General features: G+C 42.2%; 1 protein-coding gene across 10 annotated transcripts in view; it reads right to left on the reverse strand.

Annotated features, from left to right (window-relative positions):
- Nucleotides 1-16974, reverse strand: part of clasp2 (cytoplasmic linker associated protein 2) — a 673953-nt gene that overhangs the window by 277772 nt on the left and 379207 nt on the right. For all 10 annotated transcript variants that reach the window (XM_068032254.1, XM_068032248.1, XM_068032247.1 and 7 more), the window contains exon 17: nucleotides 13168-13217. In XM_068032254.1, the coding sequence (XP_067888355.1) occupies nucleotides 13168-13217 (50 nt within the window). The remainder of the gene's footprint in view (nucleotides 1-13167; nucleotides 13218-16974) is intronic.

The raw sequence follows: 16974 nt of genomic DNA on the forward strand, positions 1-16974 counted from the left end.
AAGATTGGCCGTGTGGTAGATAGCGAGGAGGATAGCTGTAGGCTTCAGGAAGATATTGATGGTCTGGTCAGATGGGCAGAAAAGTGGCAAATGAAATTCAATTTGAGGTGATGCATTTAGGGAGGTCAAACAAGGCAAAGGAATACACGATTAATGGGAAAATACTGAGAAGTGTAGAGGAAGTAAGGGACCTTGGAGTGAATGGCCACAGATCCTTGAAGGTAGGTCAGGTTGACAAGGTGGTTAGGAATCCTTTCCTTAATTAGCTGAGGTACAGAATACAAGAGCAGGGAGGTTATGCTGGAACTGTAGAACTCATTGGTTAGGCCACAACTTGAGTACTGTGTGGAGTTCTGGTCACCTCATTACAGAAAGGATGTAATTGCACTAGAGAAAGTACAGAGGAGATTTCCAAGGATGTTGCCAGGACTGTAAAAATGCAGTAAAGAGGAAAGATTGGATAGGCTGGGGTTGTTCTCGTTGGAACAGAGAAGGCTGAGGCAAGATCTGATTGAAAAGTACAAAATTTTGAGGGGCCTGGATAGAGTGGAGGTGAAGGGTCTATTCACTTAGCAGAGAGGTCAGTGACGAGGGGGCATAGATTTAAAGTGATTGGTAGAAAAAATTAGAGGGGAGATGAAGAAAAACTTTTTCAGCCAGAGGGTGGTGATGGTCTCGAACTCACTGCTTGAAAGGGTAGTTGAAGCAGAAACCCTCAAGTGCTGCAAGCTGTAGGACTACGGACCAAATGCTGGAAGGTGGGATTAGAATAGGTGGATCGTTTTTCAGCCGGCAGAGACACGATGGGCCAATGGCCTCTTCCTGTGCCTTAAACTTTCGATGATTTTACGATTCTATAAATACTTGTATCACAAGGGAATAGCCATCTGCCCATTTCAAAAAGTTCAATAATAACAGAATCAATGATCCATATTTCATAAAGGACTGGAAGTAATAACTAAATTGAAGAGCCCAAAGTCTTATTTCCATACTGTGCTGAGTCAAATGATCCCAGCCAAGGCAGTAGTTGGGGTATATCACCCCCATGTTTCCCTCCAAGTCATATACCATCTCGACTTACACATATATATATTTTTTAATTTGTTTGTGGCATAAGGGCATCGTTGGCTTGGCCTGAATTTATTGCCCATCCCTAACTGCCCTTGAGGTGATGGCGGTGAGCTGCCTTCTTGAACTGCTGCAGTCCTTCAGTAATTTAGTCTCTGATACTGTCCTAACATTTCCACAAATCATGATATTGGATACAAACTTGAGGCTCATTTTCCCAACACCAATTCTTGGGTCATTAATAAAGAATGCAAAAAGCAAAGGCACTGCAAACAATTTAGAGCGGCACAGTGGCGCAGTGGTTAGCACCGCAGCCTCACAGCTCCTGCGACCCGGGTTCAATTCTGGGTACTGCCTGTGTGGAGTTTGCAAGTTCTCCCTGTGTCTGCGTGGGTTTACTCCGGGTGCTCCGGTTTCCTCCCACAAGCCAAAAGACTTGCAGGTTGATAGGTAAATTGGCCATCATAAATTGCCACTAGTATAGGTAGGTGGTAGGGAAATATAGGGACAGGTGGGGATGTGGTACGAACATGGAATTAGTGTAGGATTAGTATAAATGGGTGATTGATGGTCGGCACAGACTCGGTGGGCCTGTTTCAGTGCTGTATCTCTAAACTAAACTAAAACTAAACATTACAAGGACTGTAACTATTCAAGAGGAAGGCCTTCCCACCATTACATTCCTTGAGGGCAACTTGGAAGGGGTAATTAATGCAGCCTTACCAGCAACATTCTTACCTGGAGAACAAATACATAAAAAGGGTTGACGCAAAACTGGGCTTTGTAGTCTGTTGGCTGAGGAAGGAGAGGACTCTTAAAAGAGATCCTGCTTTTCAGAGGCATTGCTGTTTAAGAACACCTGTTCAGCTTGTATTTCATCAATGATTCCAATTCCAACTTTCCCCAAAAATACCTGTGCTGTTGAAGGTTATTTTAATAGCTGATGTAGCCGTCATGGTAGTGGCCCTAAATGACATCAAAGCAATTTGCGCAACAATACACTGAGTGGTAATGGATCTTGTTGCCGAATCCAAGTTATAAACAATTATTGAAGAAAGGGGAGAAAGACATACCAGAAATTATAATCTTGTTAGTCTATATCTGTTGTGGAGAAGTTGTTGGAATCTATAATTAAGGACATAGTAACTGAGCACTTAAGAGAATTTGAGCTGATTAGAGAAAGTCAACATGGTATTGTAAAGGACAGGTCATATCTAACAAACCTAACTGAATTTTTTGAGGCAGTGACTGAAGTAGTAGACAAGGGAATGCCCATGGATGTCATTTATATGGACTTCCAGAAGGCATTACACAAGGTTCCACAAAAGAGACTGTTAGCTAAAATTAAAGCTCATGGAATTGAAGGCAAATTATTGACCTGGTTAGGTGGTGGAAGGCAAAGATTAGGGATAATGAATAAGTACCAGAATTGACAGGAAATGACTGGTGATGTCCTTCAAAGATCCACGCAGGGGCCTTAACTATTCACTATATTTATTCATGACGTCGATTACAACAAGAGAGTCATATACCCAAGTATGATGACGACACAAAAATTGGTGGCATAGTAGGTAGAATAGGTGGGAGCTAAAAATTACAAAGAGACATTGATAGATTAAGTAAGTGGGCGAACTTGTTGCAGATGGATTTCAATGCAGTTTACTATGAGATCATACATTTTGGACCAAAAGAGGGCAATCTGAGTGTTTTCAAATGATGGCAACGCTCGGAACAGAAGAGGTCCAAAATAATTTAGGGATCTGCCAAAGTCTTGCAGGTTGATAGGTAAATTGGCCATTGTAAATTGCCCCTAGTATAGGTAGGTGGTAGGGGAATTAAGGGAAGGTAAGAACATGGGATTAATGTAGGACTAGTATAAATGGGTGGTTGATGGTCGGCACAGACTTGGTGGGCCAAAGAGCCTGTTTCAGTGCTGTATCTCTAAAATAAAATAAAAAAGTGTACACAGATCTCTAAAATGTTGTAATCAGGTACAAAAATAAAGAGGCTACTGTAATGTTAGCCTTTGTAACTAGCGGGCTAGAATATAAAGGATAGGAAGTTTTGCTACAGCTAAAGTTGGGGGCGGCGCAGTGGTTAGCACCGCGGCCTCACAGCTCCAGTGACCCGGGTTCAATTCTGGGTACTGCCTGTGTGGAGTTTGCAAGTTCTCCCTCTGTCTGCGTGGGTTTCCTCCCACATGCCAAAGACTTGCAGGTTGATAGGTTAATTGGCGATTATAAATTGCCCCTAGTATAGGTAGGTGGTAGGGAAATATAGGGACAGGTGGGGATGTGGTGGGAATATGGGATTAGTGTAGGATTAGTATAAATGGGTGGTTGATGGTCGGCACAGACTCGGTGGGCCGAAGGGCCTGTTTCAGTGCTGTATCTCTAAAACTAAAAACTAAAACTACAGAAAGCTCTGGTTAGACCCACCTGGAGTACGGTGTACAATCCTGAGCACCGTATCCTAGAAAGGATATATTGGCCTTGGAAGTAGCGCAGTGCAGATTCACCAAGATTTTGCTCGGGCTCCAAGGGTTAGATTATGAGGAAAGATTACAAAACTAGGCCTATGTTCCCTAGAATAGAGAAGGTTAAAGGGAAATTTGATTGAAGTTCTTCGATTTTTTAAAAGGGTAGATAGAGAGAATCATTTTTTGCTTGTGTGGGAGTTTAGGACATGGGGACGTAATCTTAAAATCAGAGCAGGCCGTTCGGGGAAGAAGTTAAGAAATATTTCTTCACGCAAAGGGTGTTAGAGGCGCAGTGCCCTCTTCCACAAGAAACAGTAGATGTTAATAATTTTAAATCAGAGATTGACAGATTTTTGCTCGACAGGGGTATAAATGGATATAAAGCCAAAGCAGGTGAATGGATACAGATAAGCCATGATTTCATCTGAGTGCCAGAATAGACTGGAAGGCTGAAGGGCTGACTTCTGTTCCTATTTTCCAGAGTATGTTGGAGTTTACAATTTGCTTATGGACTGGGACAGCAACTGACTTTGGAAAATGTCCATTTTATGTGGTCTTAGAGTGTCAAATACGCTTGATAGCCTGCCTTCTCAACCAGCATCAGCTTTGCTGGCAAATTCATTAGCCAAGATCATTATTTGTCATTGACTCTCATTCTACAGATTTGTGATTCATGTCCTATGCAGAAGATTTCCCATCCCAGGAGATAACCTGAAGTAAAACAGTATACATAAGATTTTGCAAAAGACCCTGTATGCTGGTTATTTTAGCAATAAATGTTGCCAATTTGTGGACATTGATCTATAAATTTGTAACCATGATCGATTGGAATGTGGTGCTGACATATCTTGTGCATTTACCGGACAGAATGTTCTGCAGAAGGGCCCTTCCAGGTTCTGGAACTCCAGGAACAATTATATTTAGATTTTGGGCAATTCTCAGATTAAACCTTGAACCCTAATTGCCCTTCTATGCTGTCCTAGCCAGCGTTGCCCATGTGAATGAATAAAAAAAAGTTTGTATTTGGAGCTTTGGTCCAACAATTTTCCTTTGAGTAATATGTCAAATGTTTCTCCTTTGTGGGAGTCTTATTTCTAATTATCATTATGTAGAAAAGAACTAGGCTTCAGGTCAATTATTAGTGAAGTAAATTAGTATTAAAGGTCATACAGGCAATCAATGCCACTGATCTCTTGGTACCACGATGCTGGTGAGTCGCTGCATCAACTGAAGCCTTGAACAGGTCAGTGCCAATATTTTCTTGGCAGCAAATAATGACAGCATGAGTTAAAACAACCAGTACTTGGCACGGCCAGGATCTGCAGGCTTACTATGCTGGTCTTTCCAAGGAGACCATTTGACTGCTCAATCTCTCTTCATAAGACAAACGCCTCATCTCTGGAATCAATCTAGTGAACCTCCTCTGAACTGCCTCCAATGCAACTACATCCCTCCTCAAGTAAGGGGACCAAAACTGTACGCAATACTCCAGGTGCAGTCTCACTAATGCCTTGTACAGTTGCAACACTTCCCTACTTTTATACTCTATTCCTTTAGCAATAAATGCCAAAATTCCATTTGCCTTCCTTATTACCTGCTGCACTTGCATACTAGTTTTCTGCGATTCATGCACGAGGACACCCAGATCCCTCTGCACCAAAGCACTCTGAAGATTCTCTCCATTTAGATGATAATTTGCCTTTCTATTCTTCTGACCAAAATGGATAACCTCACACTTATCCACGTTAAACTCCATCAGCCAAATTTTGGCCCATTCACCTAACCTATCCATATCCATTCGTAAATTTCTTATTTCTTTATTGCAACTTACTATCCCCACCTATTTTAGTGTCATCTGCAAATTTGGCTATAGTACCTTCTATCCCTGCATCCAAGTCATTAATATAAATCGTAAATAGTTGGGGCCCGAGGACCGAACCCTGTGGCAACCCACTAGTTACATCTTGCCACCAGAAAAGGACCCATTAATCCTGATTCTGTTTTCTGTTGGTTAGCCAATCCTTTATCCAAGCTAATAAATTGCCCCTAACTCCATGTGATCTTACCTTGTGTATTAACCTTTTGTGCGGCACCTTATCAAATACCTTCTGGAAGTCCAAATATACTACATCTACAGGATCCCCATTATCCACTTTACTTGTTACATCTTCGAAGAACTCTAGCAAATCAGTCAAACACGATTTACCCTTCATAAAACCATGCTGACTCTGATGGATTGCGTTTTGACTTTCTAAATGTCCTGTTATTACTTCCTTAATAATGGGTTCTAACAATTTCCCAACAACAGATGTTAAACTAACTGGTCTATAGTTTCCTACTTTCTGCCTCCCTCCTTTTTTGAATAAGGGCATTATATTAGCATTTTTCCAATCCACTGGAACCTTTCCCGCATCCAGGGAATTTTGCAATATTATAACCAACGGATCTACTATCTCTGCTGCCACTTCCTTTAAGACTCTAGGATGTAGGCCATCAGGCCCTGGGAGCTTATTACCTTGCATAAAATGATCAAAACTATAGTGTCTTAACAGTATTTTGGTATCAGGTCAGGTGTTAAACCTGCTATTGTAATTACAATAAATTACGCATCCTATAAATTATCAATGCCATGTAACAGGTGGCAGTCAAGTAACCAGGTCACCTTCAGTTGAGCCAATGCTTTGGGTGGATGGACCCCCGCAGAATGGTAGTAAGATCCCTCAGGAGGAAATGTCATTAAAAGGTTGATGAGCTAAACGTTGAATCAGCCAATGCATCCACAAACTGCAAGTCGTGACGCTGTTGCAACATATAACAAGTCAACGAAAGAGCAACCACAGGCAGCCTGTTCTCAAGCTGGGGAACACACTGTTGAGGCCTTCGCCCTTACTATGCTACTGCTTCTAAGGAATAGAAAATATGCATTGTATACAATATTCCATGTCCTTAATTTGTTCCAAAGCATTTTACAGCCCATGAATTAATTTGGAAGCATAGTGTTGTTTTGTAGGCAAATGCATCAACCAATTTGTGCAAAGCAAGGTTCCACGAACAGCAATAAATTCAACACCAGTCAATCATTTTTTGGTGCTGTTGGTTGAAGGCTAAATGCTTGTCAGGAGACCAGAAGAATTCCCCATAACTTCTTCAAAAAGGGTCACGGGTTCCCCGCTATTAATCTGAGGGGATGCACAGGACCTTGGTTTAATGTCTCACCCAAAAGCTAACACTTCTGACACTGCAGCACTCCCTCAGAACTGTGCTCAAGTGTCAGCCTAGATTGTGATCAACGAATGAAGTGGGGCTCAGCAGGTCTGGCAGCATCTCTCTCCACAGCTGCTGCCAGACCAGCTGAGCATTTCCAGCACTTTGTTTTTATTTCAGATTTCCACCATCCACAGTATTTTGCTTTTATTTTAAGTCTCGAGTTTTTGCCTATTTTATTTCCTCTTCATTGGGCTGTCCATGATGATCTGCTGCTGACCTGCAACATAAAAATCATAGGTAGCTTTTCTTTCTTTTGTCTGCTTGCATTTAAGAGGATAATCTAGCATCTACTGAAAATGACAAACTTGCTAAATACTTAATTTTTAAATCAGTCTTCACAGTAGAGGATTGGGGAAAATGAAAATAAATTGAGAGAAACTTAGCAGATATAGCCTAAGTTTAAAAAAAAGTAACAGAGAAAATAATGAGTAAAGATAGATAAATCTCCAGGATCCTACGGTTTCCACCCCAGAGTATTAAAAGAAATAAGCGAGGGAATTATCCAAGCTCTTGTCATGATCTCACAAATCTCTCCCGATTCAGGAACTGTCACCTGGATTGGAAAATTGCCAATGTTACTTGATTATTTCAGAAGGATAGGAGAGATAAATTCGGAAATTATAGTCCTATTAGTCTAATGTCTGTTATGGGGAAGTTATTAGAGTTTGTTATTAAGAACAGAGTGACTGAGCACTTGGACCAGAGAGACTGATTGGGTTTGTAACAGGCAAGTCAATGGTATCAAGGACTCTGAAAAGCAAGACCTACTCAGGCAGCGTCTTACAAGCAACTTGGCGATGCTCAACAAACAGGAACCACAGAAAGTCCACAATGCCTGGTCTGCCCTCAAAGCTACCATAATCAGCACTTGTGAAGATACTGTTGATTTCTTGACCAGGAAACATCAAGACTGGTTTGGCGAGAACAACCAGGAGATCCAGGAGCTACTAGATCGCAAGCACAAGGCATTCCTGGAAGCATCACCAAATTTAGAGGAGAAAAAAAACAGGTAAACAGACAATTGAAGGCAGAGGTCCAACTAAACACCCATGACCTAATGAATAGCTGGTGGGCTGAAAAAGCGCAGGAAATACAGCAACTCGCCAACAGACAAGGCATGCGTGGATTCTTCAACACAGTCAAGACCATTTACAGCCTTAAGCGCCAAGGAGCTACCCCAATGAGAGCAAAGAGTTGAACGGCGCTGATCAAGGACAGAGAGGCAGTCAGCGTTCATTGGAAGGAGCACTTCAAAGATATGAATCGTGAGCCAGTCCTTGATGCGAGTGCCCTCGACAACATTCCACAGCCTGCTATCCGCCACGACCTCAGCAAAATCCCAGCCCGACAGGAGATTGAAAAAGCCATCTGACAGCTAATAAACTATAAGGCTATCGGCGTAGATGGAATTCCCATCAAAAATTCTAAAATACGGCGGAGAGGCCCTCTTGACACAAATACATGGACTCATCTCCCTCATCTGGAAGGAGGAGAGAATGCCAGGGGATCTCCGAGATGCCGTAATTGTGACCATCTTCAAAAAAGGTGACAAGACCAACTGCCGTAACTACAGAGGGGTATCCCTGCTGTCCGCCTAGGGAATGTCACTGCAAGAGTCCTTCTCAATCGCCTCCTCCCCGTGACTGAAGATCTCCTACCGGAATCATAATGTGGATTCCGTCCATCAAGAGGCACAGTAGACATGATCTTCACAGCAAGACTACTCCAAGAAAAATGTAGGGAGCAGTAGCAACCATTATACATGGCCTTCTTTGACCTCACAAAGGCCTTTGACTCGATCAACCAGGAGGGATTATGGAAAATCCACCTCAACTTTGGCTGCCCGGACAAAATCGTCCATCCTCCACCTGCTGCACGATGACATGCAAGCTGTAATCCTTGCCAACAGATCTTCCACTGACCCAATCAGAGTGCAAACTGGGCTCAAGCAAGGCTGTGTCATCACATCAATGCTCATTTCCATCTTCCTTGCTGCAACACTCCACCTCATCTCCTTGAAGCTCCCTGCTGGAGTAGATCTACTCTACAGGACGAGTGGGAAACTATTTAACCTATGTCGCCTCCAATTCAGAACCAAGGTCACCTCAACCTATGTCATCAAGTTGCAGTATGCTGACGACGTTTGCGTATGCGCACAGTCAGAGGCCGAGCTTCAAACACTCATCGAGCACTCACGGAGGCATAATCAAAGAATGGGCCTTAAGCTAAACATCCGGAAGACAAAGGTCCTTTGCCATCTTGCTCCCACAGGGCTACACTGCCCTTCAACTATCAAGAAGAACGGCGAACCACTGGACAATGTGGATCACTTCTCATGCCTTGGAAGCCTCCTCTTAACAAGGGCAGACATCGACGACGAAACTCAGCATCGCCTCCAGTGTGCCAGCGCAGCCTTCGGTCGTCTGAGGAAAAGAGTGTTTGATGACAAAGGCCTCAAATCTGGCACCAAGCCCATGGTCTACAGGGCCGCAGTGTTACCTGTCTTCCTGTACGCGCTGGAAACAAACATTGTACAGCAGACATCTCAAAACTCTGGAGAAATATCACCAGTGGTGCCTGGTGCTCTCAGGTCAACACCCCCGGTATTGAGACACTGGTCACGGCTAGTCAGTTATGTTGGGTGGGCCACGTCGTCTGCATGCCTGGCACAAGACTCCCAAAACAAGCTTTCTACTCTGAGCTCCGTCATGACAAGACGTTACCAGGAGGGCAGAGAAAACGCTACAAGCCTCTCTGAAAACGACATGCCCACTGATTCATGGGAATCTCTTGCCCAAGACTGCCCAAAATGGAGAAGAAGCATCCGCAATGGTGCCAGCCAGTTCAAACAACGTCGATATGCCCAGACAGTGACCAAGCGGAAGGAGTGTTTGGAAATTCAAACATCTCATTCACTCGTCTCACCAATCACCATCTGCCCCACCTGTGGTAGAGTTTGCGGATCCAGAATTGGACTATTCAGTCACCTAAGGACCTACAACCCTAGAGTGGAAAAAAGTCATCCTCGTTCCCAAGGGACTGCCTAAGAAGATATATACAATATTTATATAAAATGAGTTGGTTGAAGGGATAAAGAGCCATACATCTAAGTTTGCAGGAGATACTGTCATGCCCACTAAAGGCATTTCCTATTCATAACTTTAAACATGGACTGCATTCAGTATAGAATCTTCTGCAGCTGAATTTCTTTTTTTAAATGAACCACAATGGACATTAAAATACTGCATAAGATGGCTGCCATCAGTTGACTTTTGCAATTCCAGCCCGGACTCAGAAGTATCTCAAGCTTCCAGAAAGTTCCTAACTGAATGACCATGGTGCCTCCCTTGAATGGACATACCAAGACAAAACCTTTTGTGGAATTCACACCTCTTATTCTTTGTGGTCTTACCCAAAACTCAATATCTATGGACTCCTAGACTCACTATCCCCAAGCTTGAAAGTTAACAGAGAGCTGTAAGAAACCACTTAAATCATAAGTAGGTGCGAATGGCCACCATCCATCCCCCATTGTGTAGCAATGGCTTCGAACTTCAAATTGTTCTGGGTGGTCAATTGAAGTATTGATATGGTGGTCACCTGACCGAAACTTACTACAGATATCAAATCTCATTATTCCAAGCACCAGGGAGAGACTAGGCAGTCTGAAAAGCACAGCAGCAAAGGCAAAACACCTATGCTTTAAAACTGGAGACTACTACATCTTAAGGCCTCCAAGCCTGTTCCTTTTCAAGTTCACCAGTACAGAAAACTAATACTACAAGCAACTAACTTTGTGACCTGCTGAAAATCCTCCCCTTCCAGAGAATCCTGTAATGACTTTGAGATCCAACACCAGCTATCAAACTCACTTAACTATACTTGGAGTGAAAACACCTTCTTCAGCTGACCCCCAACGCATGCCTTTTCCTTAAGATGAGCCAAATCATGTGACTTAAAAACTATTCCTTTGTTTGCAATTTGTAAAAGTGCACTATCTTCGTTAACAGCTTTCTTTCTCGAGTGCATGTACGAGAGTGGTGAGTGAGTGACGTAGCGTCAGACTTTTGGGGTGAACATGTGAATAATTATAACCCTCTTTATTTCAACCCACAAAAAACATGCTGCTGGTTATTTAAATTGGCCATGCACTCGGGTTAAGAAACACACCCATTTTTCTTTTTAAAAAAAACACACTGATTACACAGTAAAGCGAAGAGAACTGGGGTTTTGATTCTCTCTTCAATTATGTCTGTAACAATACTAAGTTAAATAGCACAATAAAAAGGATGGGTGGGAGCAGAAAGTTGCAAAGGAGCATTGGTAGGTTAATTGAGTGGGAAAAATGTGGCAGATGGAGTTCAAAGTGGGAATGTGTGAGGTCATCTACTTTGATCATTAGAAGGACAGATCAAGGCATTTTTTGAAATGTTGAGAAAGTTAGGAACTGTGAAGGAACATAGAAATTAAGGGATCCAAGTACAGAAATAACCAGAAGCTAGTGGACAAGTACAAAAATTAAGACAACTAATGGAATGTGCCCTTTATCTCGAGAGTTGGAATACAAAGGCGTGGAAGTTATATTATAATTGTGTAAAGCACTGGTTAGAACCCATTTCGAATACTGCGTTCAGTTTTGGGCACCTCATCTCAGAAAGGATATACTGGCCCTGGACAGGGTGCATCGCAGATTCACAACGATAATTGATACCAGGGCTAAAAGAGTTCAATGATGACAGATTGCAAAGACTAGGCTTGTATTCCTTTTGAGGATAGGTAATTAAGGTGTGATCTAATTGAAGTGCTTATGATTAAAGGAATTGATAGTTTCTCCCTATCTGACCCATTTGTTCCACTGGGTGAGTCAGAACAAGGGGGCATACGCTTAAAATTAGAGCAAGATTACTCAGTGGTGATGTCAGGAAGCGCTTTTTCCACATGAAGGTAGTAGAAATCTGGAGCTCTCTACCCTAAAAATCTGTTGAAGCCAGCTGAATTGAAAATTTCAAAAGTGATAGATTGTTGCTTCACAAGGGGACTGAGGATTACAGAACCCAAGTGGGTAGATGGAATTCGGGTACACATCATCCATGATCCAATTAAGTGACGGAATAGGTTTGATGGGCTGAATGGTTGACTTCTATTCAGATGTTGTGGAAGCTGGTGCCAACGTCAGCACCTTAGACTCCTGAGAAACTTGAAAAAAAAAAGTACCCAGACAGCCTGTATGAATCAGCAAAATGTTTGATAAACTGTCCAACTAATCACTAATAAGAAAAAAAGGAACCTTTTACCTGAAGCTTTGCAACATACAACGGCAAGGAATGATAAAGAAGTTGTCATTCTTTCTGATGCAATTTTATTTGCTGACCCACATATTCAGATAACCTGGGACAGGATAATGAAAGTGATGCAGAGTATGCAGGGTCCACTGCACACCTGCTGAGGAAAAATGCAGAGCAATGCCAATTTGTGCTATGGAGAAATAATCTTGGCCTTTTAATCACTTATTTCAACTCAAATACCAGTTCCAAAACAATGGTGAATCTGATCAGGTTGAAACTAACAAAAAACAAGAACCCTATTTGTGATCACACAAGAAACTCTACTGATCTTTGTTAGTATTTTAATTTAACTTGCATATGAATAAGTTAACTTATCAACTTATTTCCATCCAAATAATAAGCACATTTTGACATTGATAAAATCACTGCAAACTCTCAAGATGCTAATGATTAAAAGAACCATTAATTTATTCTGCAGTTGCGGTGGCGGTGAGAGAAATAACAGCAAAAGCAAAGTGGATTGGTATGCACTGGTGAGTTGGTGCATGGGCGACAGACCAAAAATAAGAAACACAGCATCCAGTCCAACTCCATGTTAGATCGAAGAATTGAGATGAACAGGTAAGGAGGTCAGAAACAGGAAAATACACAGTTCAAAAGGACAAAGGAAAAAGAAAAACGTAGATGAACAGTGAGAGAAAAATAAATCAGATGGCGAACATAAAATGAGATTAAAAGAATATAAGCAAAAGCAGTACTGAGGACAAAGGACTTGAAAAAAGTCAAAGATGAATTACTTTTTATAGGCCACTGGTTGTCCAGTTTGTTTTCCTAAGTACAAACTAATGCAAAGTAGCACTTGGAGTACTGTAATGTGGATCAGCAAAGGACACCAGGCCAATGTTTAACTTACACTGCAAGAGTATCCCTGTATCCAGTCTGGGATATAATAGGTCAAATTGCAATATACATGACTAAAAATGATAAGGGTGATGGATAAACAAAGTCCACGGTCCAGAACGTACATTTCATAGTTTTAGTTCTGAATTTTTAAAACACAAAACTAACCTCTTGAAGCACCGCCACTTGCGACTGACCATTTAGCAGGAAAGGCACGGCTGGAAAGAAACCAAAATAGCTTACATCAACCCAGACAGGGAACACAAATGAATAGAGTGTTTGCCACATGTCCATATTTCATACATTATGCTATTAGATGTTTTTTTTAAAAAAACTTAAAATAATTCCCATTAGGTAACCAATATCTTAACAAGGCCTCCATCTTTGACATATTATCAATATATGGTTTTCCATCATTGACTCTTGGCTTCCAGCATCCTCGGCTAACGATCGCTTTCACTCAATCGTTGTGGTTGCTATATGGCAACAACAGCTGAACAAGTTGAATTTCATTTTTAGTAAATAAGATTCCAGAATTCCTATGGACTTTTTAGGGATTGAATTCTATGATGCCACTTATTTCTCCATGAAAATCTCAAATTGGTGCCCTTCAACATTTTGGCAAAAATGGGATGGGGGTCTCAGGGTCGAACAGTACTTTGAGGGATGGGGATGTCAGAGTTCCAGGAACAATAAAGTGCAAGGTGGGAGAAGGATCTTGAGAGCTTGGTTTATTGGGGAGGAATGTCTCAGGGCTAGGGAGCATTGGGTCTAAGCACAGGGTCTAAAAATTTAGCAACATCGAGAATTTGGGACTTGGGTGTCCTAAAGTCCAGGAGGATTGAGGAGGGGGAGGAGTCTGGTAATCCTGGGATTTGCCAAAATTGAGGGGAACAGGATCTAAATTCTAACAGCCTGGTTGGATGGGGGCCGGATGATGGGCAGGGGGAACAAGAGTATATGAGGAACAAAACTGCTGTTGGTCACTTCTGAAGAACAGGTCCCATCATCACCTCCCTATCAGCCTCTGCCCTGACTCCTTCACAGCTTAACATCTGCAATGCTCCCTGTGCCCACCATTAGCCAGCTCTTGCCTATATTTCCCGGTTTTAAAGCACTGAACCATAAAATTTCAGTTTTCAAAATTAATGAACAGAAATCACATACTGGAGCTGTGCAGTTTACTCATGTGCACTAGGAGAAAAGAAGCCAAAAGATTTAGCACACTTTTGGCAAGTTTATCAACATACACTGTTTTAACAAATTTCAATAAGCAGACCAAAACCACATAAAATACTCAATGTATACTAAGTTTTCAAGTTTTTATAAATAAACATTTTTTTTTATCAAAATGGTTCAGGAAATTTTTTTTTAAAACATATTTTGAATAGCAATAAAGAGTGATCCAATTTCCATAAATTTTGTAAATTTGTTCTCTTTTCTAACCATCAACAATGAAACCAAGTCATAGACGTTATAACAAACAAAGAACAAAGAACAGTACAGCACAGGAACAGGCCATTCGGCCCTCCAAGCCTGCGCCGATCTTGATGCCTGCCTAAACTAAAACCTTCTGCACTTCCAGGGTCCGTATCCCTCTATTCCCATCCTATTCATGTATTTGTCAAGATGCCTCTTAAACGTCGCCTATCGTACCTGCTTCCACCACCTCCCCCGGCAGCAAGTTCCAGGCACTCACCACCTCTGCGTAAAGAACTTGCCTCGCACATCCCCTCTAAACTTTGCCCCTCTCACCTTAAACCTATGTCCCCCAGTAACTGACTCTTCCACCCTGGGAAAAAGCTTCTGACTATCCACTCTGTCCACGCCGCTCATAAACTTTGTAAACCTCCATCATGTCGCCCCTCCACCTCCATCGTTCCAGTGAAAACAATCCGAGTTTTTCCCAACCTCTCCTCATAGCTAATCCTCTCAAGGCCAGGCAACATCCCGGTAAACCTCTTCTGTACCCTCTCCAAAGCCTCCACGTCCTTCTGGTAGTGTGGCGACCAGAATTGCACGCAATATTCTAAGTGTGGCCTAACTAAGGTTCTGTACAGCTGCAGCATGACTTGCCAATTTTTATACTCTATGCCCTGACCCATGAAGGCAAGCATGCCGTATGCCTTCTTGACTACCATATCCACCTGCGTTGCCACTTTCAGTGACCTGTGCGTCCAGATCTCTCTGCCTGTCAATACTCCTAAGGGTTCTGCCATTTACTGTATACTTCCCACCTGCACTAGATCTTCCAAAATGCATTACCTCACATTTGTCCGGATTAAACTCCATCTGCCATTTCTCTGCCCAAGTCTCCAACCGATCCATATCCTGCTGTATCCTCTGACAATCCTCATCACTATCCGCAACTCCACCAACCTGTGTGTCATCCGCAAACTTACTAATCAGACCAGCTACATTTTCCTCCAAATCATTTATATATACTACAAAGAGCAAAGGTCCCAGCACTGATCCCTGCGGAACACCACTAGTCACATCCCTCCATTCAGAAAAGCACCCTTCCACTGCTACCCTCTGTGTTATCTGCCAATGAAATTTAAAGAAATGAGACAATAAATTATTGACAATTCAATCTGCAATTTAATGCAAAGCTTTTTGGAAAAAACAAGCACACACTCAAATCCTCACATGATAAAGAGTCAAACCCTTCTACATTTCAGGTCCTGTTGATGCACAGGTTGTGTGCTGGGAAATTCTGCTAACACCACATATGCAAACTGCTGGGATGTAATTAAAAGATCTCTCCATTTGATGTGATATTAAAATACTTAGTCAAATCCCAGGTTTGTGAAAGAATATAGGAACAGGAGTAGTCCAGTCAGCCCTCGAGCATGCTCTGTCATTCAATTAGATCATAGCTGATCTGTATCCCGACTCCATTTAACTATCTTGCTCCATATTCCTCTTACTTAATGAAAATCTATTGTTGTGAGTCCTGAAGATTGCAATTAATCCGGCACCGATAGCCTTTTGGGGAGTGAATTCCAGATTTCCACTACCTTTTATGTGGAAAAAGTGTCTCATGATTTCACTCCTGAATGGCCTAACTCCAAACTTAAGATTATGCTCTCTTCTTTTGGATTCCCCCACAAATGGAAATAGTTTCTCTGTATTTACCCCATTGAATTCCATCATCATTTTAAACCCCTTGATCAGATTACCTTCTAAACTCAAGAAAATACGAGCCAAGTTTCCAGAATGTGTCCACAAAATGTAAGGTTGCATTTGCCAACCACAATGTTACAGTGAATGAAAAATACAGTGACACCACCAGGAAGTGGGAGGTATAATTGGCCAGCACTCTGCATGCAATGCTTAATTTGATTCAGTCATTGGCAGGCAGGCTGCAGGGTGGAGTGTTCATACTGAGCCTTATCTGAACTCATGAGTGTTAGTGCTGTGCTACATCAGAATTCAAACGTAGAGCTTCACAGAGCACAGCGCTAACACTACCGAGTTCAGACAAGGCACAGTGTTAACACTCCTACGTTCAAATAACGTACAGCACTAACATACACAAAGTGCTAATATTGGATGTGGCAACATGCAGTGCTTAAAGCATTAGAGCAGTGTGGCTGCTCCACTAACAGACAAATGACCACCAAAAGCATGTGTCTAGTCTGCTGACTGGAACAAGATGGCATGGTTTCCTTTTTTGCTTCTTTATGAGAGGGAGCTCAGTGAGGTTATGCTAGAATGCATTAAATTTGGCCCAACTGTCAATAGACAGCTCGGGCACACTCACGTGCTCAGAGAGCATCAAAGGCAGAATTTGTAGCGAAGCAGACATAACACCAGATGGAAGCGTTACGATGAAAGGTCACAGACCTGAAACATTAACTCGGTTTCTCTCTCCACGTATGCTGCCAGATCTGCTGACTATTCCCAGCATTTTCCATTTTTATTTCAAATTTCCAGCGTCCACAGTATTTTGCTTTTGGTGTGGTGGAGGCA

Source organism: Heterodontus francisci, chromosome 5 (genome assembly GCF_036365525.1).
Source record: "Heterodontus francisci isolate sHetFra1 chromosome 5, sHetFra1.hap1, whole genome shotgun sequence".
Lineage (NCBI taxonomy): Eukaryota > Metazoa > Chordata > Chondrichthyes > Heterodontiformes > Heterodontidae > Heterodontus > Heterodontus francisci.